The sequence below is a fragment of the Arvicola amphibius genome, chromosome 11, assembly GCF_903992535.2.
Source record: "Arvicola amphibius chromosome 11, mArvAmp1.2, whole genome shotgun sequence".
NCBI lineage: Eukaryota > Metazoa > Chordata > Mammalia > Rodentia > Cricetidae > Arvicola > Arvicola amphibius.
Genome location: NC_052057.2, coordinates 109,717,698 through 109,743,985, shown reverse-complemented (window position 1 = coordinate 109,743,985; position 26,288 = coordinate 109,717,698). Strand labels below are relative to the sequence as shown.

General features: G+C 37.8%; 1 protein-coding gene across 4 annotated transcripts in view; it reads left to right on the top strand.

The window, feature by feature from the left end:
- Ptbp3 (polypyrimidine tract binding protein 3) overlaps positions 1 to 25,678 on the top strand; it is an 81,440-nt gene extending 55,762 nt beyond the window's left edge. For all 4 annotated transcript variants that reach the window (XM_038347404.1, XM_038347402.1, XM_038347401.1 and 1 more), the window contains 9 exons: positions 4,727 to 4,837; positions 5,987 to 6,161; positions 9,804 to 9,881; positions 12,483 to 12,622; positions 12,857 to 12,890; positions 15,856 to 15,948; positions 16,979 to 17,195; positions 20,347 to 20,424; positions 20,555 to 25,678. In XM_038347404.1, the coding sequence (XP_038203332.1) occupies positions 4,727 to 4,837; positions 5,987 to 6,161; positions 9,804 to 9,881; positions 12,483 to 12,622; positions 12,857 to 12,890; positions 15,856 to 15,948; positions 16,979 to 17,195; positions 20,347 to 20,424; positions 20,555 to 20,687 (1,059 nt within the window). In that variant the 3' untranslated portion in view covers positions 20,688 to 25,678. The remainder of the gene's footprint in view (positions 1 to 4,726; positions 4,838 to 5,986; positions 6,162 to 9,803; positions 9,882 to 12,482; positions 12,623 to 12,856; positions 12,891 to 15,855; positions 15,949 to 16,978; positions 17,196 to 20,346; positions 20,425 to 20,554) is intronic.
- The last annotated feature ends 610 nt before the right edge of the window (positions 25,679 to 26,288 follow it).

Genomic DNA, 26,288 nt, shown 5'->3' with positions numbered 1-26,288 from the left:
ATAATTATGAAAGTGATACCAAACACTGGAGGGAAAACAGTGGGTGAGAAATTCTAATTTAACCAGATGTAATGGCTTGTTAATAACAAAATCCCACATCAAAACCAACAAAATGGAATTATTTTCCTGTCTAGTGATTACTCTGAAGAGACACCACGACCAAGGCAACTCTTCATAAAAGAAAACATTGGATTTGGTGCTTGCTTATATTTTCAGAGGCTTCTTAGTCTATTATCATCGTGGTGCACATACACACTCATAAATAAAAATATTTGGCAGCGCAGTGGTGGTGCACACTTTCAATCTCAGCACTCAGGAGGCAGAGGCAGGTGTATCTCTGTGAGTTCGAGACCACCCTGATCTACAGAGTAAGTTGAAGATAGCCAATGCTACACAGAGAAACCCTGTCCACCCCTAAATATGTGTGTGTGTAAGTGTGTAAATTCTGAAGGGAAGTTAAGCTTTAGTACATATACAGATATATGATATGCATTGTTAGGTAATCACTTATATCCAGTGTAATCTTTGTAGATAATTTATTAATAGATGTAAGCTGTCTTACTAATGATAATCCACTAAATAGGACTAGTGATATTTAAAATTTACAAATGGAGGGTCACCTACTTACATAATTTTTTTAGTGAGTAAAACTGAATACACCTTTCCCAATAAAGCCATACCTACTAATCCTTCCCAGACAGTTCCACCAACATGGGGCCAGAAACTCAAACATGAGCCTATAGGAGCCATTGTCTTTCAGACCACCACAGTCCACTCTGGCCACTATAGACTTGTGGTTTATGATGTAAAATGCATTTTATCCAATTTCAAAAAACCCTGTAATCTTTCAGTCTCATGTGGTTCAAGTGGGTCAGGCTCCATCCTGAGGAAGCAGCTGACCAGGACAGTGTTATCCACAGGGTTCTGGCTTTAGCATTATGAAGGGCCCGTGAGTAAAAGGATTGTGGAATCTTCTGCAGTTAAAGAGAACCCATTAGGCCAGGCAAAGTGTTGCAGCTGCCTGGTTGGGGTGGAGCCTTTCCACCTTGAAGCATGATGTCCAAAGTTCAGAGTCTCTTAAGACTAAAGTTAAGTCTCTAATTTTAATCCCCTATAAAATCAGAAAACAAATTATTTAGTGACACACACTAATTCCCTAAGGGAATAATGAAGGCATAGGTAGGAAATACTAAACCAGAGTAAGACTGAAACCCAGAAGGACTAATTCCAAATCCTATAGCTCCATGTCCAATGTCAGAGAACTTAGATGACTCCATCCCTCCAACTGTGCACCTCTTACTTGGGCTGGTTTCATTCCCCATGTGCACCTTTCCTTGGCAGATATCTCACAGCTCCAACATGTCTGACCTCTTGCTATCTCCAGTGCCGTTCACAACTGTTGCCCTCTCTGGGCCTTCGTGCGGGGCCTGTCCTGCCTGCCACACATTTCCTGGCCTCCGTGGTTTCTCCTAAACTCTGTAAGAATATCCCACAATCTTTACTCATGCCTCCTTTATGACTTTAAAGCCAGAACCACATGGATGACACTGCTGTGTTTAGCTGCTCACTTTATGCTGAAGCTAGGCCCCCTTGAACTACATTTGCAAACAACTTTCTATTGTTCTTTCTTCTCTTTCTCTTTTAATCTTATCTCTCAGCAGGCTCTTTTTTTCTTCAAACTGTACATTTTATACTTCTTGTTTTGCTTTCTCTTATTGTAGATCTCCATATGTCTGATTACTAATAACCACATGGCTGGCAATACTAGACTATCTTGAATTTCCTCCCCTAAAGAAATTAGTCTATTATTTTGGAGGATTGTTAAGACAGGATTTCTTTGTGTGGCCTTGGCTGTCCTGGAACTAGCTCTATAGACTAGGCTGGCCTCAAACTCATAGAGATCCACCTGCCTCTGTTTCCTGAGTGCTGGGATTAAAGGCGTAAGCCACCGTCACCCGTTTTTAAATTTAGCTGCAGCCAAATTTTTAGGACAAGGGCAGAAAGTAGTCACAATCTCATCAAAAATATCACAAAAATGGTCTGAAGGGAGCAATACTATCATTAAGCCAGGCTTGCGCAGCGGTCTTCCACACTTCTGCTAAAATGGCCCATTAACCTCTACTTAACAGTGTACAGTTTCTTTTCTAATTCAGAGTCCCAAAGTCTTTCACAAAAGAAAAAAAAAAAAAGCCAGCATGGTCAGGTCTGTCACTGTGGTAGCCCACTTCCTGATACTAATTTCTGGGAGCCGAGTATCCAAATATTTGAGACTTTGGGGGCATGCTCATCCAAACTACCACACGTGCCTTTGAATCTATATAACTGAAGAATTGTGAGGTGGGTGTGTATATGTTCAAACACTGAAATACATCTTATCTGAACTCAAACATTATAAATAAGCTGGGCCCTTAGATATTCTTTTAATTCCCGTCATTAGCATTTCAATTTATGATAGGACTTTTACTCATTTCCCAACGTGTTTTTCGATATGAATATAAATCCTAAATACGGAATTAGTAATACCAATGTGTTCCTTTCAATAGTTTGAGTACCAGTCTTAAAATGGAGTGTGCCTGGGAAGCGTTTCCTAGGGAATTTCAGCAGTGGTGTTTGTAGCTACCAGGTGTCCCTTCCTGAAAGTGGTTTTAGTAGTTACTTAAGTCGTTGGTTTCATTGTTCTGTTAAATTTGTTTTCTGTTTATTGAACAAAGTAGCATTTAACACTCAAGACACTGGAGGCTTGAGTTGTAACTGGTCTTTTACTGTTTATTTCACAAAGATAAGGACCTCTGTGACTGATCAGCAGAGTGTTTGCGTTTGCTTCTGTAGTAGTAATAGCTTTTATATATATTAGAAAAGATACTTTTGATTCTGTGCCTCAACATTGCCACCCCTCATCAGGTACCTTAGTCAGTTTCATGAGGTCATGACCTAATAGTTTAGTTACCATTTCCCCCAAGTAGTAACAGACTTTCTTTTTCATATAGAAAATTATGGAATCCTATGTGAGCAGGACTTTTCAATTTTCAGAACCATCAGTTGGAGTAAGACTCAGTCTTTAGTTAGAGAAGTCCTTGTTTACTTCTTCCCAGTGCAATGGGGGGAAAGTGTTTACCAAAGCTCTTAGGCGCCACATACAAGTGTTTCTTCATTTACTTACTCACAGTACCTAACATTCTTTAACACCTTGGCTTTTCTGGAACTCTCTCTATCTCTGTTTTCTGTTCTCCAGCTTAGCCCTATCTTTACTTCCCTTTCTGTTTCTTGGGCTTGTCATACTCATTCTACAAAGTCCATTGGCAGATGTCCATCATTTGGTCATCTCAAATGTTTTGTCCTTAAAAAGTCTTCATTACTTTAAGTCCTCTCCCTCAACACTGAATCTCATTCACCCTGACTTAGTCATCTATTGCTGTGAAGAGACACCAAGACCATAACAACTCTTATAAAAGAAGACATTTAATTGGGGACTTGCATACAGTATCCGAAGTTTAGCCCATGATCATCAGTGTGGACCTGGCTGCATGCAAGCAAGTGCTGGACCAGTAGCAAAGAGCTACATTCTGATCTGTAGGCAGAGAGAGAGACCCCGAGGTTGGCATGGACTTTTAAAACCTCAAAGCCCACCCCCCAGTGACACTTCATTCAGCAAGGTTCCATCTCTCAGTCCTTTTGATCCTTTCAGGTAGTACCACTCCCTGGTGACTACATTCAAATATTCAGTGAGCCCGAGAGGGGCGTTCTTACTCAAACCACCACCCTGCTAGAGGAGCTGCAGCTGGTTTGAATTTTGCTCTAATGTGCACTCTGTTTAATCTCACTCCTCTCTCTTCCTTTTATTTTTCTTATAATACTTAAATATAACCAAACATGGTTTCCTTTCCCTCTTTATTGTCTTAATTAAGGAAGAAATTTTTATTGCTCTTTAACTTGCCAGCACTTAAAAAAAACTATCTTGTAATTTGAACAAGTCTGATTTTGAACTCTTGTTTCTGCCTATAGAAGCCTCCAGAAGTAGTTGGTGATTTACAGGGGTGAAATTAATCACTGACTCATTTGATTTCTTGTTTTTTTAAAATTATTTATTTATTATGTATACGACATTCTGTCTGTGTGTATGGCTGCAGGCCAGAAGAGGGCACCAGACCCCATTATAGATGGTTGTGAGCCACCATGTGGTTGCTGGGAATTGAACTCAGGACCTTTGGAAGAGCAGGCAATGCTCTTAACCTCTGAGCCATCTCTCCAGCCCCCTGATTTCTTGTTTTAATTCATACACTGGTGAGCATCATTGTATCCTTCTGTTAGAATTGTACCATTTGTACATACTATAAAATTGTTTGTGGGTGGCGGCGGCGCATGCCTTTAATCCAGAAATCCAGAGACAGGTGGTTCTCTGTGAGCTTGAGGCCAGCCTGTTCTATAGAGTGAGTTCCAGGACAGGCTCCAAAGCTACAGAGAAACTGTTCGAAAAACAAAACAAATCAAAACAAAAATTTAGTTAAATATTTGAGTACCTGTTGTGTGCCAGGATCATGCATAGGTATTGAAATATTAACATCTTACACTTGTTTTGAGACATTTTTGTCCCAGAAATTTTAATGGAGAAAATTGTTTGTATTTTATATATTAATATGACTCATTGATAAGGTAAGAAGATCATGAATTTGAAGCCTGCCTGAGCTACAGAACAAGAGATTGTCTTAAAACAAACCCTTTTTTCCAGATATTTTCTAAGTTTGGCACAGTCTTGAAGATTATCACCTTTACAAAGAATAATCAGTTTCAAGCCTTGCTTCAATATGCTGATCCACTGAATGCACATTATGCCAAAATGGTAATTATACTTTTCATTTTTTATTATTAGTCATTTGCTTTGGAAACATCTGAAGAGCCTTCACATCTCACTTGCTCCAGTTTATCTTGTGTTTAATTAAATGTGCCTTTTGATCATATCATTGTAAGCTGTATTGTTCCCTTCTAAGCTAAAATTTACTGCTTTCCCATTGGAAGCAGCTTTAGTCTTATGTCTCAGATCTCTGAGACCCATTGCTGTTCGTCACATTGAAAATCTGTACTTAAACATAGCACTCCTGATGCAGTCTGACTGCTAAGCAGATGGTTGGCCTTGTGGTTTCATATTTGTCTCCAATCAGGCAGAGATCGATTTCACCACTTTTATAACCATATTCAGCTCTCATTGTTATTGTGCTCTGAATTAGTAAAGACATTAAAACTTAAGAAATGTGGTGCTGTTTATTTATGGCTTTTTTTGTGCATGAATTGTTGGTTTTGTTTTAATGAGACAAAACACTTGATCATTAGATACAGCTCTCTTTGAGAGCTTCGTTAACCTTAATTTTGATTTGTTGTTTGGGGAATACAGCCTTTTCATTTGCTGTACCCTCTAGCTGCATGTTTATCATACAGTTGCCATATTCTTTGGGTTTTGTGTCTGTTTTTATAAATTTGACTATTTGTGAAAGCAGGCAATAGCCACAAATAGCCCACTGGTAAATTTTATTCTAGTAAAGGGACGGATTACTGATCTTTGATCACAGGTGACTCCCTTCGTTTTTTTTTATTCAAAAAAGCAAATACAAAAAAGCGCAAATAATTTATATATATATATATTATGATTAGCATACTATTTATAGTGGTGTTTCATCAATACTTTATATTCACCCATATAAATTATACTAAAATGAAATTTAAGTATGAAATTAACGCCTTTAAATATTTACTGTGGGCAAAGTAGCCATAATAGTGTTTCTATAATTTTATTCAATAGTTTTCCAAGCTTTTTTATATTTTCTTTTTTCATTTGGTGTGACCACTTCAGATAATAAAAGTAAACTTCTTAAGTCTTTGGCATTTTGTCCTTTGCACTTTGCTCAGTGTTGGATTGTTGCTGTCTCAAAGAAGAGACTGCTCAGTGAGTCATGTGGTCTTGACAAAACACCAGTCCCTGTCTCATCTACTTTAGGCTTTGGATGGCCAGAATATCTATAATGCATGCTGCACTCTGCGTATTGACTTCTCCAAACTTACCAGCCTTAATGTGAAATATAATAATGACAAAAGCAGAGACTTTACTCGCATAGACCTTCCTACTGGTGATGGTCAGCCACCCCTTGAACCTCCTATGGCTGCTGCTTTTGGTGAGTAGTTCCTTTTACAGTCACAAAGCAAATTTTCTGAAGTTACAAGTTTTACTTATTTATGTCAGCCTTTTTCTTCTTGGGTTCTCTTGGGACTTCTAAAGAAAAGCCTATATTCTAAAAAAAAAATATGCCCATATATTAAACCTTAATATGAGATAATTCTGTTACTTCACAAAACACCGAGAAGTATGAAATTGCGTTCCAAGTTTATTTTCTAACATTAGTACATTAATATTACCCAAAAGCTACTTACTTTAAATTAATTATCTTAATGGTAATCTTGATTTTAAATATGCAGATTTCTAAGCAGAATTAAGTGCTCTTGAAAAATACTTTTTTTCTTTTAACAATGGTATTTACTTATACCCGCTGGTATAAGTTTATGGTAGTTTATGTACCTAGTACCCAGGGGGCTGAGACAGGATTGTGAGTCCAAGGGTATCCTTAGCTACATGAAGAGGGCCTGTTTCAAAAAACAAATATTTTTTTCAAAACAAAAGGTTATTACTTATATTCTAAATGTTTATAGTAATTTAAGTGGCTTTGTTTTTAAAATAACATAAGCTGCAGGAATAGCACAAATAACTCCATATTTCTCAATTGTTTGCATCATGCCTCATTTACTTTATCATTTCCAGTTGTATTTGTATATATTTATAGCTGTGTCTCCCACTTGACACTGTTGGAGAGTAAGTAACAAATATGATAGACTTGACATCTAAGTATCCACTGAATGTTTACTAAGAACAAAGATAATTCTGTGTGTGTGTATTTTGTGTATTTGAGACAGGGTAGCCCAGGATGGCCTTGAGCTCACAGCAGTTTTCCTCAGCCTTCTAATACAGTATTACTGGTTTGAGCCAACATGCTTGGCAATCAGTATTCTTACATAAATAAAATTCATTTGTCAAAATAAGGAAATCAATACCTATACTGCAGTATCTAAACCAATAGAACTTTTGAAATTTTGCAATTACAAAAATAATATATTGCTATTTTTTTCTAAAAACTTGAAAATTGTCAGACTAGTATACTGAGCCATTTCTCCAACTCAATAATGAAAACTTTTAATGGCACTTCGTGTGTGTGTGTGTGTGTGTGTGAGTGTGTGAGTGTGTGAGTTGGAGTTGGAGTTGTTTTACTCTTTTTACTCTTTTGGCTTTTTGGAGTGGCCTGCCACCCAGCTCCTAAATGAATCATACACAGCGGCTTATTCTTACTTATGAATGCCCGGCCTTAGCTTGATTTATTTCTTTCCAACTTTTCCTAACTTTAAATTATCCTGTCTAACTTTTGCCTCTGGACTTTTATCTTTCTCTATTTCTGTATACCTTTCTTTGTTTCTTACTCTGTGACTTGCAGTGTAGCTGTTCCCAGAGTCCTCCTCCTCTCTCAGTCTTCCTTCTCTTCCAGATTTCTCCTATTTATACTCTCTTTTTGCCAGCCCTGCCTATCCTTTCTCCTGCCTTGCTATTGGCCTTTCAGCTCTTTTTTAGACTACAAGTGTTATAGACAGGCAGAGGATCACAGCTTCACAGAGTTAAACAAGGGCAACATAAACAAAAGTAACACATCTTAAAATAATATCCCCCAACATTTACTAGCATGTACAAATATGTACTTGCCTGTGGAACAAACTTAGGTATCATTCTGGAGACACCATCTACCTTTTGGTTTGGTTTTTGGTTTTTTAAGACTGTTTCTCTGTGTAACTTTGGTATCTGTCCTGGAACTCACTCTGTAGACCAGGCTGGCCTTGAACTCACAGAGATCCTCCTGCTTCTGCTTCCTGAGTGCTGGAATTAAAGGTGTGCACCACCATCACCCGGTTTATCTACCTTCTTTTCAGTACAGGATCTCTCACTGGTGTGAAGTTCAGCAGTTAAGCTAGGCTGACTGGCCAGTGCTGAGTATCTGCTTCTGTCTGTCTGTGGAGGGTTTAGGGTAGGCTCAGCTTTTTAATGTGAATTCCGGAGATCAAATACAAGGCAAGCACTTTACTGTCTTAACCATCTTGCCTGCTCTTAATGCTATTTTTTTTAAATGTAATAAGTAAGTACATGATATGTAATGCGGAATGATCACACCAGGCTACTTAGTATTCCTTTGAGTTGGGAAAACTTTCCATAGTGCATGATGACTTCGAAACAGGTTTTGTCTTAATTTGTATTACCTTAGTTTCTGTCATTGGACATTTTTCAGATGCATGCAGATTACCTGTTCTTAATTATTAATAATTATAATGGTTTCCAACCATTTTTCTTAGAATTTTGCGTGTTCTCTTAATAAGATGAAAATACGTAGGTTGTTTTCTTACAGATTATTCCATCTGGAAATACAAATGGAAACAGCTCCTTCTTTGCTTGGATTTTTGCAATCTCATTTCTTTTTATTCCTTGAAAACTGTTCCCTTCTCTTTATTTCTTGTGTAACTTCTGTTGAAAGGCCTCCTCACATGTCCAGTGTATTTCATAAGGTTCCAGGGGTCACTGTTTTCCCGTTCCCATTGTTGTCTTTCTCTATAGGATATAGGATATTTTCCTCCCATCACCTTAGGCCTGACCATCCTATTGTCTTATGCCCTTTTAACCAGAGCTTTCGTCTGTAGGCACTCAAAGCTAAGTCAACATAATTACAAGTCTGTATGTTGCCTATAATAATTCCGAGCTTGCCATGCTGTTTCCAGTTGAGTATCTTACAGTCATCTCACTTGATTCTTTCCTTGGAACCGACTCCTGTTTTATTGACACTGTCACCAGGCTTCCTACGGAAAGAGTGGCATTGCTTGTCCAAATACACAGCACCATACTTTGCAGTAACATACTGTCTAGCTCAGACTTTCCCTTAACTTCCAGAGATGTCTTCTCTGAGCCATCCTAGTGAAGTCTCTATGGCGCCTCTTTAGTCCACTTGCTCTATTATATACCTGGAGGACCCTCGGCATGTGAATCTCTGTAATCCATACTTGTATCTTTTTTTTTTTTTTTTTTTTTTTTTTTTTTTTTGGTTTTTCGAGACAGGGTTTCTCTGTGGCTTTGGAGCCTGTCCTGGAACTAGCTCTTGTAGACCAGGCTGGTCTCGAACTCACAGAGATCCGCCTGCCTCTGCCTCCCGAGTGCTGGGATTAAAGGCGTGCGCCACCACCGCCCGGCTCATACTTGTATCTTTAAACATTTCAATGACAAAAATTTATCTCAGGTTTGTTTGTTTAAACAAAATCACACCTTAGATTCACGACCCTCCTGCTTCAGTAATGGAATTAAAAGCATGTGCCGTAATGTCCAGCTTCATTATTTCTTCTTGTCAGCCCAGTACTACTTCAATACATTACAGTTTAACAAACATTTGATGGCTTTTCATACAGGAAAAAAAAATGGCTCTAGATAAACACCAGAATCTTAGCCTAGTCCAGACTTAATAGCTAAGCTCTGCTCTGTTCTTCATCCTTGAACCCAGTTGAAAGGGCTCAACCTCTCTAGATAGCAAGGGCTTTTATACTTTAGGGATTACCTACTGAACAACTATGATTCCATAATGGTTCAGTTCCATTTATAATGTACTTTCATATGGGCATTTCATATTGTGTTGGTAAGCATAGTTAGCAGACAGTGTATTTATTATAGCCTCTCTTCTTCCTAGGTGCACCAGGTATAATTTCCTCTCCATATGCAGGGGCTGCTGGATTTGCCCCCACCATTGGATTTCCTCAAGCTACAGGTGAATTCTTTCAGGTTGAATTTGAAATGTTTCTTTAAATGAAATTCTTTGTTTTCTAGGAGCTCACCAAAATTTGAATGATTTAAAATAGAGGCCTTAAGGTGTAATAACAACCATGGAGTAACTTGTATGGTCAAGCATCTTTCTATTTACAAACAATTCTCTCTAGTTTCACTGTGCACTCAGTAATTCCACTTTGTGTTTTAAATCACTTAATTTCTCTTGGCACAAATAACTATAGATTAATTACATTAAACTAGCCTTTATCACGTTGGTAGATGGTATGTATGATCTGCTTCTTTCCTTATTGATAAGCTTGTTATATGAACAAACCTGATTTTTGCTATCTTTTGTCTCTTTGACATCTTTGAAGGCAGCATAGAAAATAAAAACATAAACAACTTGGGAAAATGTTTTACCATTCATGACTTCTGAAAAGTATTTATCAGTGAAGGGTATGAGTGTCATTTATTTCAAGAAATGCTTTTTTCCCCCCCTATAATGGGAATAAAGAAGGGGAACTAGTCCTGACTGTCCTGGAACTCACTCTGTAGACAGATTACCCTTGAACTCACAGTGACCCTTCTGCTCTACCCTCTTGAATAGTGGGATTTAAGGTGTGTACTACCACCTGGCTTTGATTACGACTTTTTATTTGATTATATAGTTGGTAATTTTGTGTCTATAAACAGGTTTGTGATTAAGAATTGTATGCCATAAATCTGATTTTACATACTACATTTCTCATTTACAACACTGTAGTTTAAAACAGTATAATGTACATGGGGGGGATGAAAAAGCCAATGAATGCTTCTAATTTGAGAAGCCTTACAAAGCTAAGCAGAGCACATACATACACACTGTAGTGTTGGAGGGAGGTCGCTTGTTGGTTCCCTGCCGTCCGGCTAGCTTGGACCCGAAATAATCACACAGAAACTGTATTAATTAAATCACCGCTTGGCCCATTAGCTCCAGCTTCTTATTGGCTTACTCTTATTATATTAATTTAACCCATTTCTATTGATCTGTGTATCGCCATGCGGCAGTGGCTTACTGGCAAAGTTTCAGCATGTCTGACTCTGGCGGCTGCTCCATGGCTTCTCTCTAACTCGGCCCTTCTTTCTCCCAGCATTCCGCCTAGCTTTCCCTGCCTACCTAAGTTCTGCCTTGCTCTAGGTCCAGAGCAGTTTGTTTATTCATTATGGTAATCACAGCACAGAGGGGACTCCCGCATCACTGTAGTTCTACTTTAGTGGATATATGACTGACTTATACATAGTAGCAAAAATTGCATGGTGATTAGAAGGGCATGGGAAGTGGATCATATAAAGGAGAAAGGTTCCTGTAAAAAGAATTCAAGCTAGGTGTGGTGTTGCACACCTTCATTTGTAGCAGTCAGACCGAGGATCTCAAGAGTTCCAGGCCGGCCAGAGATATAAAGTGACCCTATCCCCTGCCTCCTCCCTTCCAAGGGCATTTAATTGGAGAATGCCATCTGCACAGTCTTAAAATTCTTATATTGGGGGCTGGAGAAATGGCTCAGCGGTTAAGAGCACTGCCTGCTCTTCCAAAAGTCCTGAGTTCAATTCTCGGCAACCACATGGTGGCTCACAACCATCTGTAGTGAGATCTGGAGCCCTCTTCTGGCCTGCAGGCACACACACTGACAGAATATTGTATACATAATAAATAAATAAATAAATAAATATTTAAAAAATGTTAAAAAAACTTATATTGTCAAACAAAATAAGGTGAATTTCAAGTCCGTTGCAATTTAATTACAGAATGTATATTAGAGTGATCAGATAAACATAAAAAAATGTTAAACTGAAAGAGCCAAAATGAGACAGGAGATGTAACTAAGTGATAGTGTGTGCCTAACACACGAGGCCTTGGTTCCATTCCAGGTACAGTAAGATAGATAAATAAATTGGCTCCTTTTATAGTACCAGAAGTTCCTATGTCCTTAAGTTCTTTTAAAGCAAAGATAGAAGTAGTGGAACTTCTGAGACAGTGCTGTTTTAAGTATAGTGTCAATATATAAGCCTTTGCTGTAGTTTAAGAATATCCTGGGCAGTAAAAATTCTAAAATAAGATAAACTTATTGTTGATCATAATCTGTATATATAGCACTTTACACAGTTAAAAATATTTTCACATGTAAGCATACATTTGATACTTTGGTTGAAGGACTATATATTAATATCTGTAACATTTACATATGTGTGTCATAAATATTAGGTAAAATATATAGCTGATTTTATTTATGGTCAATATGAAAATTACATCCACTTGACCTGAAGGTACTGGATAGAAAAGTGGTCTCAGGTGATAGGCTTTCTGTGAAGCTTAATTGATTTTTAAGATCAATGAGTCCAGTTACTATGTAGAGCCAATATGAATGGTATTAATTAAAAATAATATCAACAAATAAGGAACTCATCTTTCAAACAGACTATGGACAAAAGCTGTTCTTGGATAGCCTTTATGATAATCTGTACACTTTTTAAAAAATGTTCAATTACTTTGCTTAAGTTGTATCTATCAAATGTTATTCTCCAGATAACTATAATGTAAGATGATATTTTTGTGTTTTAAAAGGTCTGTCTGTCCCAGCTGTTCCCGGAGCCCTTGGTCCCCTCACACTCACCTCCTCTGCTGTCACTGGAAGGATGGCCATTCCTGGGACAAGTGGCATACCAGGGAATTCTGTTCTGCTTGTCACCAACCTCAATCCTGATGTGAGTTGAGAAGTGGTCTAAGTAGTCTTTCAGGAAGTAGGATGGTGGTTCTTTCATATTGTCTAGGTCTGTGTTAAAATGCTTAAATCTGTTTTAGGATTTTAAATAAAATGTATCACCAGAATATATAGAAACAAAACAGTGCTTTAACAGAATAAACTGTCCTTATTACACTGTAAATAAACTTGTTTTAAAATTGTGCTATATTTATTATGTTTTGTGTTATCTTTTCAGTTTATCACACCACATGGACTTTTTATCCTATTTGGTAAGTTCTTTTATGTTTGTTTTTAATATCATCTGTGAATGTGAAATGAGCATATATGATTCATTTAGTAATATTTGTTGATTGATTTTATATGCTTAGTAATATTGTTTGACACTAAAGACAGCAAAGATTATAATCGGGGTACTTAAGTTTGTAAGTGGTGGCATAAAGCAGGGAGTGTTTATCTAGCTGACTAAGCAGAAATGTTAGTTGACTTGTGAAAAATGAGGAAGAATCAACCAAGGAGACGTGGAGGGTACACGTCTTCACAAACAGTTGCCAGTTGCTGGTAGAGCTTTCCTGTCCCACAGTTGCACACTGAGAGCTCAGGCTAATTACTAACTCACTCTTACATTTAAAATTAACCCATATTTCTTATTTATGCTCTGCCATGTGGCATACCTTTATTAGCATGGCATATTCATTCTTGCTCCCTGTGCATCTGGCTGGTGTCTCTCTGACTCCACCCTTTTTTTCCCCAGCTTCCTTAGTTTGGTTGTTCTGCCTATACTTCCTGTGTGGCTACCCGCCAATCGGCTTTTTATTAACATTTCTTCATGGTGTACCAAAGGATTGGATTATCTACAGCAAACATAGCATTAGAGATTTCCTAGAATAGGGAAGGTAAAGGAAGCCCAATGAAGAACATAAGACAGACCTGTTGAACCAAGGCTGAAGGACTGGTGAAGAGTCATAAAGTGTATGAAGAAATTGGATACAGTAAGGAAAATGGGAAACACTATGATTTTAAGCAAGATTAAGATGTAGTGATTTTCAGGTATGGTTTTGTTTTTAGAGTACTGCAAATCAAACCCAGGATCTCTTTCATGCAAGCACTGAACTACCAAGTTACATCCTTTAGTCTTTCTCAGTCTAGTGAGACCTTACCTTTAAAAAAAAAAAAAAGCTGGGAGCCTTCTAACAATCTTCCTCTCTCAGTTAAAAGCATAATAATTAAGCATGCATTCCAGTTTCATACAATTTCTACATTTATCTTTTATTATACTCACATACAGTATTAGTACTCAAACATAGAAATGGGAATAGTGAAATAAGCAGCACGTCAAAATTTAAAGAACTTAATACAAAGCTTTTCTCTATTAAAATATTAGTATTTCACAAGGTACATTGTTTATTTATATTTATTTTAAAGAAATTGGTTTCATTTTTGCATACCTCATTAATTATTTTACTAATATTTTTAGTTAAATCTAGTCCTTTTTGATATACTTTATCTAGGATAGTTCTATGTCTTACTGTTAACAGATTTTAAAAATCGTTGTATTTGAATGTTTAACAAATAGGGCAGGTGCTCATTTGTAAATTTGTAAAGTGGTAATAGGTTGTTGTTTTTTTCAGACCTGGAGTTTCAACCTAAGTCCTCATGCTTGTTAGGCAAGGCATCTACCACTGAAATGGAGTCCTGTTTTATTTCATTTATTTTTATTATTGTGTGTGTATATGGTGTATGTGTGAGCACACGCCATTCCATCATACGTATACTTGTGGCGGTTAAAGAACAACAGTATAGTCAGCTCTCCGTCTGCCTTCATAGAGTTCTGGCAGTTGATCTCACTGGCTCTAAGATCTTAAAAAATAGTTTAACATGTGTTTATTTATTACTTTATGTATTAAGGGCATGGTTTAGTCAGTGTTCTGTTTCTGTGAAGAGACACAGTGACCATGGTAATTCTTGTAAAGAAGCTTTTAGCTGGGCCTTGCTTAGGGTTTCAGAGGTTTTAGTCCATTGTCGTCATGGTGGGGAACATAGTAGCAGGCAGGCAGACATGGTGCTGGAAAAGTAACGGAGAGGTCTACGTTTAAATCCAGACTATAGGATGAGAGAGAGAATCTGGGCTTGGAATGGGCTTTTTGAAATCTTAAAGCCCACCCCCCAGTGACACACTTCCTCCAACAAGGCCACGCCTCCTAATCTTTTAAATAGTACCACTCCAGGTGACCAAGTAGTCAGATCTGACCAAATAGTCAAATCTATGAGTTTATTGGGGCCATTATCATTCAAACCAGCACAGAGCAAGTGTGTGCTGTGGTGTGCCTTTGAATGTCAGAAGCTAACCTGGCTTGAGTAGGCTCTCTACCTTGTGGGTCCTGAAGATCAAACTCAGGTTGTCAGGCACCGTTTCTAGTTCCAAAGTTTTCATTATATGTTCACAGTTGTTCAGGATCACACAGTCCAGTTTTCTCATTTGTTTTCTTTGAAGATTTTCATAGCCGTTTTCTCATTGAATTACAAGTATAGTGAGGTTCCTTTATACAGGGCTCTGCTTTTATATGCTGTGGAAATCGCAGTGCATTAGACAGAAGGAAATGAAAGAATGCTTTTCACATTGTAGACCCTCTTTCATTTTTGTAGAGTAAAAGCGATCAGCTGTGGTGTTTCATTGTCTTCCCACACCCAGATTAATTATTTTACCTGTCTTCTGTGATAGAGGACCTACTCTGGGAATTACTAGTAATTAAAAAAGAATTCATGTAATGAGATGAGCGAGAAGGTGAGTTAGGTAGTCCTTGAGTGCACACTCACAACAGTTGTGAAGGTAGTCCTTGAGTGCACACTCACAACAGTTGTGAAGGTAGTCCTTGAGTGCACACTCACAACAGTTGTGAGAAGGGCGAAGTGGACAATGATGAGTGCTTAGGCCGTAAATTCCAAAGGTGCTGGCGATTAGGTGAAAGATTTTAAGAACCGTGTCAAAAGTGGGCGTGGAGAGGAGCAGTTGTGTGCATAGTGCTCCCTTTTATCTTTTGCCAGGGCTGTTCAACACTAGATGTAGGAAGAGGTAAGGAGGAGTCAGTTCATTGGGTTTATACGGATTGATGTATTGACAAGATATCTGAGAGATGAAAAGCTGTGACACTTACTAGGACAGGATGCATGAAATTGCCACAGGATGGTATGTGGTATACCCAGGCATTTGAATGCAGTGTTTTATGTTTTAATTAGGAGTGTATGGTGATGTCCATCGAGTGAAGATCATGTTTAACAAGAAAGAAAACGCTTTGGTGCAGATGGCAGACGCGAGTCAAGCTCAGCTAGGTACTGACAGTGGTGATGCCCGTTTTGCATGTGGATTTTCCCTCAGGGCGGGCAGTGTGGAACTGGGAGGGATGTGGTTTTGCAGCAGCACTTTCTGATAGTGTTTCCCTTCTTATTTGCACCTGCTTTACTTGAAGCTCTGAAGTTCATTATCTAAAACACATAACACACTTCCAGTGTTTACAGTTTGGACTCTAGGGCTTCCCATTCACTTTAAACTAATAAACCTTACTTGTCATGTGGCTTTATGGGTCTTCACTTTTCTTTTAAAGTCTGAAAAATAACATGATCTGAAGAGAAATGAGAATATTCCTTTTTTTCTAAATTAGATTTTCTAGAGCTGTTGAATAATTTAAAAGGGGCAGATTTCCTAAGAATGGTACAAGAATGTTTCATTCCCTTGCCACTAAAATATAATTATTCAGATATCTTACAGAAATACTTTGCTTACCTTGAGAGCTTTATATGTCCTTAGAACACTCTGCTCAGAAGTTATTTTGTTTGGTTAGGTTAATTTTTAGTTGCTTTTATTCTAACAAAATGAAGTTATTTAATACTTCTTACTATGAGCACTTGGGTTTTTTGTTTTGTTTTTCTGTGTGTCATGCCTGGCTCCTGGAACTTGCTCTTTAAACCAGGCTGTCCTTGAACTCAAAGAGATCCACTTGCCTCTCTCTCCTAAGTGCTGGAATTGAAGTTGTGCGCCACTACCGCCCAGCACTGGTAATTTTTTTCGTTCATAAAATTTGATGTGTGTACCCATTTTGTCTGTATATTTGTTTGCACATCACGTGTGTACTGGCAGAAGCCAGAGAATTGAATTGGAGTTAAAGACAATCTGAAGTTGACATGTACAGGCTGAGCACTGAACATGGGGTTTCTGGAAAAAGCAGCAAGTGCTCTTAACTTATGAGCCATCTTTCCAGCCCCTGAGCTCAAACTTTTAAATGAGAAAATGAAAAAAAAAATGGCAACATATTATTAAGAATCTCAATATTCAAACTTTCCTCATTTTCTTCCTGTTCTGTAGCAATGAACCATCTAAGTGGCCAGAGACTTTATGGAAAAGTACTTCGTGCTACACTGTCCAAACACCAAGCAGTCCAGCTCCCTAGAGAGGGACAGGAAGACCAAGGTCTGACTAAGGACTTCAGCAATAGTCCCCTGCATCGCTTTAAAAAGCCCGGCTCAAAGAACTTCCAGAATATCTTCCCGCCATCAGCCACTCTACATCTTTCCAACATCCCGTATGTATCTAATAAGCTCTTTTGATGATTAATCTGTAATATATGGCTTGGGAGAAGCAAAAGCTACAAGATTGTTCTTAACTTCATAGTTCTCATTTATTGCCAACTTCTTTTATATGCCATCATGCTGTGGAGAGCCTTTATTTCCAATCATACCTTTTTTTCCCAAGACATTTTTAATGATTTAATGATTCCTGTGTATTTTATGTACATTGGTGTTTTACTTTCATGTATGTCTGCACAAAGATGTCAAATCCCCTGGAACTGGAGTTATAGACAATTGTAAACTGCCACGTGGGTGCTGGGAATTGAACCCACATCCTCTGGAAAAGTAGTCAGTGCTCTTAACCTCTGAGTCACCTCTCCAGTCCATAAATCTACCCTTAAAATTGAAATTTTCAGCACTTGAGGATTTTCAAATAAAGAATTTTAGTTACTAGCTTCTCTATTTAAAGTGAGGATAGAAATAAGTATATGTAGCCTAGTGGTGGTTCTCTGAGTTTGAGGCCAGCATGGCCTACAGAGCGAGTTCCAGGACAGGCTCCAAAGCTACGCAGAGAAACCCTGTCTCGGGGGGGGGGGGGGGGGGGGGGTTGGGGGGGGGGAAATACATGTAGATATTCCTTTGGTAGACACATAAGATGTAAATGTGATGTGAAACCACTGTACTCATTCATGAACACAGTAGCTCTGTTGCCTTGGAGCTACGTAAGAAATTGAGTTCTTGCAACAGAGATTGTATAGTTCACACACAACATGAGATATTTAGTCTCTGACCTCTCAAAGAAAAAATGTATTGTAATTCCTAAATGTTAAAAAAACAACAACAATTTTTGTCTACTTTAAACTTACTCATGAAAGGAGTAAGTTTTGGAACTAGTGCTAAAAGTTATAGTTGACCTCTCTCCCCCCAAAAAAGGAACAGCCTAGCTAGAAAGCCATGAAAGAGAACTCTTAAGAAATTGTGATGGGGGTGCTGAGAGTGTGGTTCTCCACAGCTGGCGGCTCCTGGCGGGGGTGTGGGTGGGGAAGCCCTCCGTGGTCTTTATGGCTTCCAAGAGTGTGCCCATGCCACAGTGAGTATATGGCACACAGATTGGACCCCTCCCCCTTTATTCTTTTGGAGGTCAGGTCAGAAGGGATGAGGACGGGAAAGTGCGTGTGCTGGGTTCGTGATGTGAAATATCAATAAAAATAGTGTGAGAAGGAAAAAAGGTTGTGGGAGTGTGTATGTGTGTATAGTTTAAAAACCAAGGGGTTGGCTGGGTCAAGTTTTGGAATATAATTCTAAGAACCCGAGGTAACTAGGAAATAAAAATAATTACTCAATAGTTTTAGCTATTCAGTTTCTCTGCTGGTGTACAGTCAGGCATGATGAGAAACTTTTTATCTCAGTTAGGCTATAAAATCAAACCTCATTCCAATTAGGCAATGGAGGAGTCACTCTAAGAAATGAATACCTGTCTTGCGGTGGTGGTGCTTCGGGGTCAGCCTGGTCTACAGAGCAAGTTGAAGGACAGCCAGGGCTACGCAGAAACCTTCCTTGAAAAACCAAACAGTAACATGTGCCAGCTAATCACTACGTACTATCTAAAGGGGCTTGTTATTATTAGGTATCTCTGTGTGTGGTTGGTTAATTGGTTGGTGAATTTTTTTGTTTTGTTTTTATTTGTCTCTTCCCCCCCCCCCCCCCCAGACAGGGTTTCTCTAGCTCTGGAGCCTTTTTTGGAACTCATTCTGTAGACCAGGCTGGCCTCGAACGCACAGAGATCTGCCTGCCTCTCCCTCCTGCGTGCTGGGATTAAAGGTGTACGGCACTGCCACCCAATAATTTTTTTTTAATCTCTGTATCCAGTCCTCATGTATAATTAGTAAGTTCTCTACCATTGAGCTAGACACCCAGTCCTTTTCTTTCTTGAAGCTTCTCGAACTTGAGACTCATTGGCTTTTAGGATTATGCCCAGTTTGTTCCTTAAGTATAGAATTATGCAGGAGCTGGTCACTGATTATAAACCACATAGGACATTATAAGTGAAAAAAGAAACAATACTGGTATTTCTGAATTTTCTCCATATTCTGAGTTCTTTAAGCATGATCATGGTGCTTTACATGTGTAACTTCATTGTATTTTTTTTACATGTGTAACTTCATTGTATCATTTTTGTTTTGTTTATCTAAAATCTGTATAATGATGTTATTTTGACTTCAGTATATAGTGCTGTGCACACTTTATGTTAAGAACATTGCATATTTTTGTGTAACTATTCACTCTTATCTGCATTTACCTTTTTATTATTCAAATTGAAACAATTAAGCAGTAACACTCCACTTTTCTGTGAGCTCTAGTCTGATAACTGTTATGCCCCTTACTAGTTATTTATAATAGTCTTTGGAATAAGGTCATTAGTTTCAGTCTATTGATGGAACTCAGATTAGGAATAATTAATTCACAGGGTACACAAATGAGTAAGGTATATGGTGTGAGCACAGGTCCGCTGCCCCGAGGAGTCAGTGATGCCATTTCATCCTGTGCTGCCTACATGGTAGACCCCGTACTAGTTACTGTGATGTATAACACTACCCCAGACACAGGAGTCAATATCTGTCACACTGTTAACTAAGAATGTGGAGATGGCCCAACTAAGTGGTCTCTGAGTATGGCTCGTAAAGTTGTAGTCAAAATGCCAGGCAAAGAGGTATCAGAGAATGTAGCTCAGTGGTTGAGCTTGTACTTGACATATGGAAAACCCCGGATTCAGTTCTCAGCATGTATCGTCATTTCTGTGCTATCCTAAGGGATACAGAGGACATCTCTGTGCAGCATGAGAGGAGAATAGCCCAGGTGTAAATATCTTAGAAACTGGCCAACCCATACACCTTCCAAACACCATGAAAGCTATAAAGAGTATATAATTCTGGGCTATAGCTAGTAAGCCAGAGCTGGAGAAGTAGCTTTACTAGAGTTAATCACTAATGCCAATAGTGTAAGAAATAATCATTTTGAAAGAATACATTTTTTAAAAGTTTTCTTTATATACTATCTCCAAAGAGATTGTTGAACACAAGTGCTCTAGGGATCCGATGGTGATCGGAGCGCATCTGTGACTTTTGCCAGTAGAACTAATGTAGTTGATACTCTGATATTTTGCAGCCCTTCTGTTACAATGGATGATTTGAAGAACCTTTTCATAGAGGCTGGATGCACAGTGAAGGCTTTTAAATTCTTTCAGTAAGTCCTTGCTTTCAAAAGTAATTAACATTATTTAACATGGTTTCTAGCTTTTTAAAGTAGTTCTGCAAAGTCCTTTGGTTTAAAACCAAAATTAATTGTACTTTGTATTTTTTTCTTGTCATTTTAGGAAAGATCGTAAGATGGCACTCATTCAGCTGGGGTCTGTGGAAGAAGCAATCCAGGCCCTTATTGAGCTTCACAATCATGATCTTGGCGAGAATCACCACCTCAGAGTTTCCTTCTCAAAGTCCACCATCTGAGGTCTCTGAATGTTCTCCTGAAACTGGACCATAATTTCAGTAAAGTCTTCAGGCACAGACTTTAGCAGCTCAAGACCAATTCTGCCTCTTTCACAAAAGTAACTCTTTGGGAGTTTAATATTCAAGTACATTCAAAACAAGAGTTATTCCTTTTTTTCTCCAATTTTTCCCACCAATGTTGATCAAAAGTTTGCTTTTCCTTTGTACTGCAGTTTCTATGAAAATAACTTTCAGGAAAAAAGATCAGGAAAATATTTTTAAATAATTTAATTCCCTGAATTAGATTTCAAAAGGACAGACTTTGTTTAAGTTTGGGTCCAGATCAGCCTTACATGACATTTCTAGTATCCTTTGTACTTTGAGGAATTTAGGCATACAGACTTTTACAATTTCTTGATGTAATTTAAACCACTTATAACCAAGTTTTTAACTTTATGATTCAGCAGTTTCCCTGTAGAAAATGATGTTCACTTATAAATTATATCAGATATTTGCATCTATTGATAGTTATTATACATAACCACATGGAGTTATATTGGAAGCAGGTTTATAAACATGCATGCTTTCTTTCAATGATTTTTTTTTCACTGTATGACACTTTTGAATAATGCATATCTTCTCTTTCAAAGACTTTTTGGAAACGCAAAGTGTTGCAATTGTCCCCAGGGAAACAGAAGTGGAATTCAGCCTAGATCTGTTACAATATAAGAATAATGAACCATTTTAGAAAAAAAAATTATGTTTTGAATTTCAAAATGACATTTGTCAAGTAATGTAATATGATCTTGGAAAATTTTAAAAGAAAAATAATCCTACTTTTTTATAATTGTTTTCAGAAAAAAAGTTTACAGTCTTAAGGAAAATATTCAGGTCTATCATATGGTTTGACAGATTTTTTAAAAGTTATTTTTGGTAAGGTCTTCTTTTAGAAAAAATCTCAAGGGTTTTTTGTACCACTATAATCTCTAATACTCAGAATTACTGTGTATTTACTTAATTTCTTATTATGTGCCTTATTATGTGCTTAAGATATAATAGATTAGAATTTTATCTAAATATCTAGAAAGATAAATTGTGGGCTTGGTGAGCATTCTGTTATTTCTTTCCTTGTCTTGGATCTTAAGGGTTTTCCCCCCTTTTTTCATTGCAATTTTAAGTGGTTTCAATAAGTAATAGTTTCTATTCAAATTTTTGGTGCTTTGGTGTAGTGATGGGCTAGGGAAGGGTGAGTGGTTTGGGAATAACTCAGTGTGCACCTGTAGGCCTCTGTTGTGACCGCTGGTTGCCTCCAGCCTTCTTGTAAAGTCAGAGCTGCAGAACTGTGTCTCAGTTCACATCTGTCTGACCTTTACCACCCGTTAGGATTTGTCTCAGGATTACTTGGTTCTTTCTCAGCACTCAAGGACTTGATTATCTTTGTTAATGGAACTTCGTTACTGAATGTCCACACATTTGGAGTATGAGAAAGTGGGTTGTTTTTTATACTCTGACCCTCTTAAGTTTTTGGTTGAATGTAAGGTACATGTTAATGTTGCTTCAGTGATTATATCATGTAAAACTGTTTCTTAATATAAAACTGCTTTTGTTAATTATCCCTTCAATGCTTAATCGGCTGCTGAAATACAGAATTGTGAAAGGGATCAATTTTGTCCACCCCTTTTCACTTGTAATATTCTCAGATTTGACCATCTCATCTTTTAAAGAGTGTCTCATTCTTCTGTTTTCAGCCATTAATTTGAACATACATTTTTCATTTTTTTTTAAAAGAAAAACTTTTATAGAAAATAGAAGCTGAAAGAGATAATTATAGATTGTCAATAAGAAGCAACAGTTCGTAGAACAGACAGAGAGATGCTAGCTTGGGACATTTCAGATGGGTGACCTTAGTGTTGGCTGAAGAGATAGACATGATAATCATCCAGTTGGGTGTTTTCCCACTTACATTTGAGGTGTGTTTTCACCTGAATACCGAATAAAGGAGGGGAAATTGGAACTGTCTCCCCAAATTTGCTCTTTTCACACAGACACTATATTAATTTTCAGTGACATTTTAAATTGGATTGCTTCCTTTATTTTGAGTTGGGAACTATGTAATTTATTGATTCATGACATAATATCCAGCATACGTGTAGCAAAAGTTACTGATAACAGAAGGGAAATCATAATAGTGTTGAATGTAATTCTGAAGTAGGGATGGCCTTTAAATTGAGAGAACACTGAAATCCTTTTCAGGGATTTGTGTAGATATGTGTGCGTGTGTGTGTGTGTGTATAAATAAGTGTATATACATACATATACTCTTTTAATGTTATATATACATATGCACATTACGTACATTTTAATTTATTGACAAAATTAACAAAATTAAGATTTGGGAATGTAGGATATGCTTATTTTAAAAAAGCATGTTTGAAGTCATCCAGTTGTGTCTAAAATTAGCTGTAGCATATGGATGCTGTCCATATTGAGGTCTTTATTGTTTGAATTATAGAGGTCTACATATTTGTGTTGGCATAGTTTTAAATACTGGGGTGATGGGAAATTTTGATCTGTATTTTTGTTTTGGCATGCACTTACTCAGTATCTTTTAGCAGTGGTTTATTTTTGCTGTTGATCTTTGAGACTGCCTTGCTGAGTTAATCTACTTTTCTGGGGGAGTGTTGTCATATCACTTTTCAAGGTATCCTAACTAAGCATATATAAATTCAGGACTTAAGGAAATAGCAGTACACATTTAAAAACAGTGCTATATAGCAAGATGTTTTACTTTGGGGTTTGCATAACTCATATACTGGTAAAATGTGTTTGTGATAAATGAGAATAAACAAAGTCATGTATTCTCTTAATTGACAATTTGCTAGAGTTTCAGGATTACTCCATATCCCCATAAAGTGACATGAGACCTTCGGGACTAAATACTAGATGCAATTCTTTGTAGCGGTGTTTGAACTGAATGTTTTAGAGTTATAGCTGCTATCTTTTCAATTCCTTCTTTGTCCTTTCCTGTTGTGGTGATTAAGGGCCTGTTGAAGGTTAGGAACTAGCCCTTATGAGCCAGGAGGCATGGTAGCACACAGCTATAGTCGTGGTGCTGGAGGAGCTGAATGTTGTGTTTGAAACTCAGCCTTGCTACATAAGACTGTGTCCCCATCTACCCCCGAGATAAAACCAACAAATAGCTATTAGGAATCTATAAAGTGTCAATTTTTAAAGTCTTCATTTCATCACACAGAGCATTTATATTTGAATGAATATATTATCATGCAGTTTCTTGTCTAGTTTCACTAAATATTCTTGGACAGAAAATGACAAAGAAATAACAATCTTTTGTGCCTCAGTGAATCCACTTGTAAACCCCAGATTACCTCCTGAAAAGCCAGTGTGTACTGCTATTTTGAAAACCAAGAGCATGACTGTGGCAAGAGCATTTTTCCTCAGCTTTTCCTTTGTCTTGATCTACTGTCAGTGAGAAGAAAACTGCCAGACTCTGTTCACTGTTGTGCTAAAACAAACCCAGTTTAGATTGTACATAACTTTAAAGTATAACTCGGCTGTTTTTTTAAAGGGTTGTTTTAGTAGAAGACTGTTTGCAGTCTTTTTCAGAGCAAATCCTAACAGGTACTTGGGAATTTTTTTTTTTTTTAAAGAAAATTACAGAAATGTTAATTGGGGGGTGTGAAGGAGAAAAACACAACAGGACCAAAGTTTATGTGCCTTCCTCAGTGGTCTCACTGACCTTTTCTTCCTATTGGAGCCTAAGGCAGCATTGGCATTTTGATTTTCAGGAAATGTGTACTATACAGTTTAAGAGAATGTTGTTCTACAAACTTGTCATCCAAGCAAACAGTCCTGAGTAAACAAACGCTCACTGCATGTCTGCTTCCGCACAGAAAGCAGAGAGCATTGTATGGTACAGGAGCAGATCTGCTTTCCGTCTTTATGGTGGTCGCCTTAGCTGTCGCAGGCTGAGGCACATGCTCCAGAGAACAGGGACCTTGATGATGTCATGCCTGAAAGCTGCTTATGGCAAACTTCACTTAATGCTGCCAACAGAATTTTTTATGTTGATAGTAGTTCTGAGAACAGGTCTTCTAAGTAGTTGTTTTTGGTGTCATTAAGAAAATCATACTCTAGTCTTTCCTTTTTCCTCACCACTCCTTGTTACCCAGATCTTTAAAAATACATCCCACATCCAGGAAGTACTGATTACAAAGATTGCTGACCACACCAAGTTTTACATTGAAATTTCACCTCATTGCTCTGACCAAAGACTGCCTGTTCTGGTTGTAACTCATCTGTGAAGCATTTTCCCTGAGCTCTTTTCTGAAAGATCCCACGCAGAGCGGCCTTGACCTTCCATTTCCTCCTGATGAATAGACTGCTTAGAGAAAATGGGAATTTTACTGTGAACAGAATGAGTGGACAGCAAGGATGGTCATTTCCAGTACTGTATTTGAGGGGGGAATAGCACAGCTAAAAACCTCTAATATTGTCTAGTGTTTTACATGGTCTGTTCATAAAATTCCCTTTTTCTGTTTGTAAGAATGTTCATCTAACAGAAGAAAATGCTGTAAATATTTGTAACAACATTTTTTTAAGCCAGGCCAAAAAGGAAAAAAAAAAAAGGTTTTTGGGAACAAGTTAACATATAAAGTGGTTTTATAGAAAATAGCAATTGTCTTGTATATTTTGATAAGCAGCAGTACCAGATTTCATTTGTAATACAGTTTGTGGTATTGGAAGAAAAGGATTCTGTGATTGTCTAAGTGAATTATGTTATAAATGCAAAGAGGAGAAAATATTAAAAACCATATTTTCTAACTGTGTAGTGCATGGTTAATTCAAGCTTCTGTACACTACAATATTGATTCCGTTTTCCTTCGGTTTGTATATTTGATACCTGTTACATGGAATCTCAGTCTCTTTTCCTAACAAGTATAGCATTGTAGCATGCCTTTTAATAAATGTCATGGCATCTGTACTCTCTTAAAGTTTTTCTGTGTTATCGTCTGTGCTTTGGGTTCCTCCCCTTGTCTTACCTGTAATTCTAACGATGTCATAGTTTCCTTTACTTCCCATGGCCATCCATCTCAAGTTACCGTGCTGAATCGCAAATACTTAAACAACTTTAATAGCCGGGATTTAAAGAAAAAAATAAAATTGTCTGCTCCTTAGGTATAATTCTCATTTTAAGGAGCAAAACACTTCTCAGATCTTAAAATACACCACCTTGTTGGGATGTTCTCCAGTGCATATACAAATCAGAGTGCTCACAGCCTCCCTCCCTCCCTCCCTCCCTCCCTCCCTCCCTCCCTCCCTCCCTCCCTCCCTCCCTCCCTCCTTCCCTCCCTCCCTCCCTCCCTCCCTCCAGGCCTTTGTATACAGCTGGAGACAGTGTGGCCTTCAGTGAGCTTGCGGCCTTTGAGTTAAAGGTTAACAGTTTAACCTTTCTGTACTTTCTGTAAAAAAAAGTTACACTGCTTTTCTGTAGGCAAGGCCTCTGCTGCTCATTTCTGTATTGCAGTTCAGGAGGAGTACGTCTATTTTACTCTCTTACTCAAAGATCTCCAGGAAGTGGAAATGTTATAATACTACTCTTGT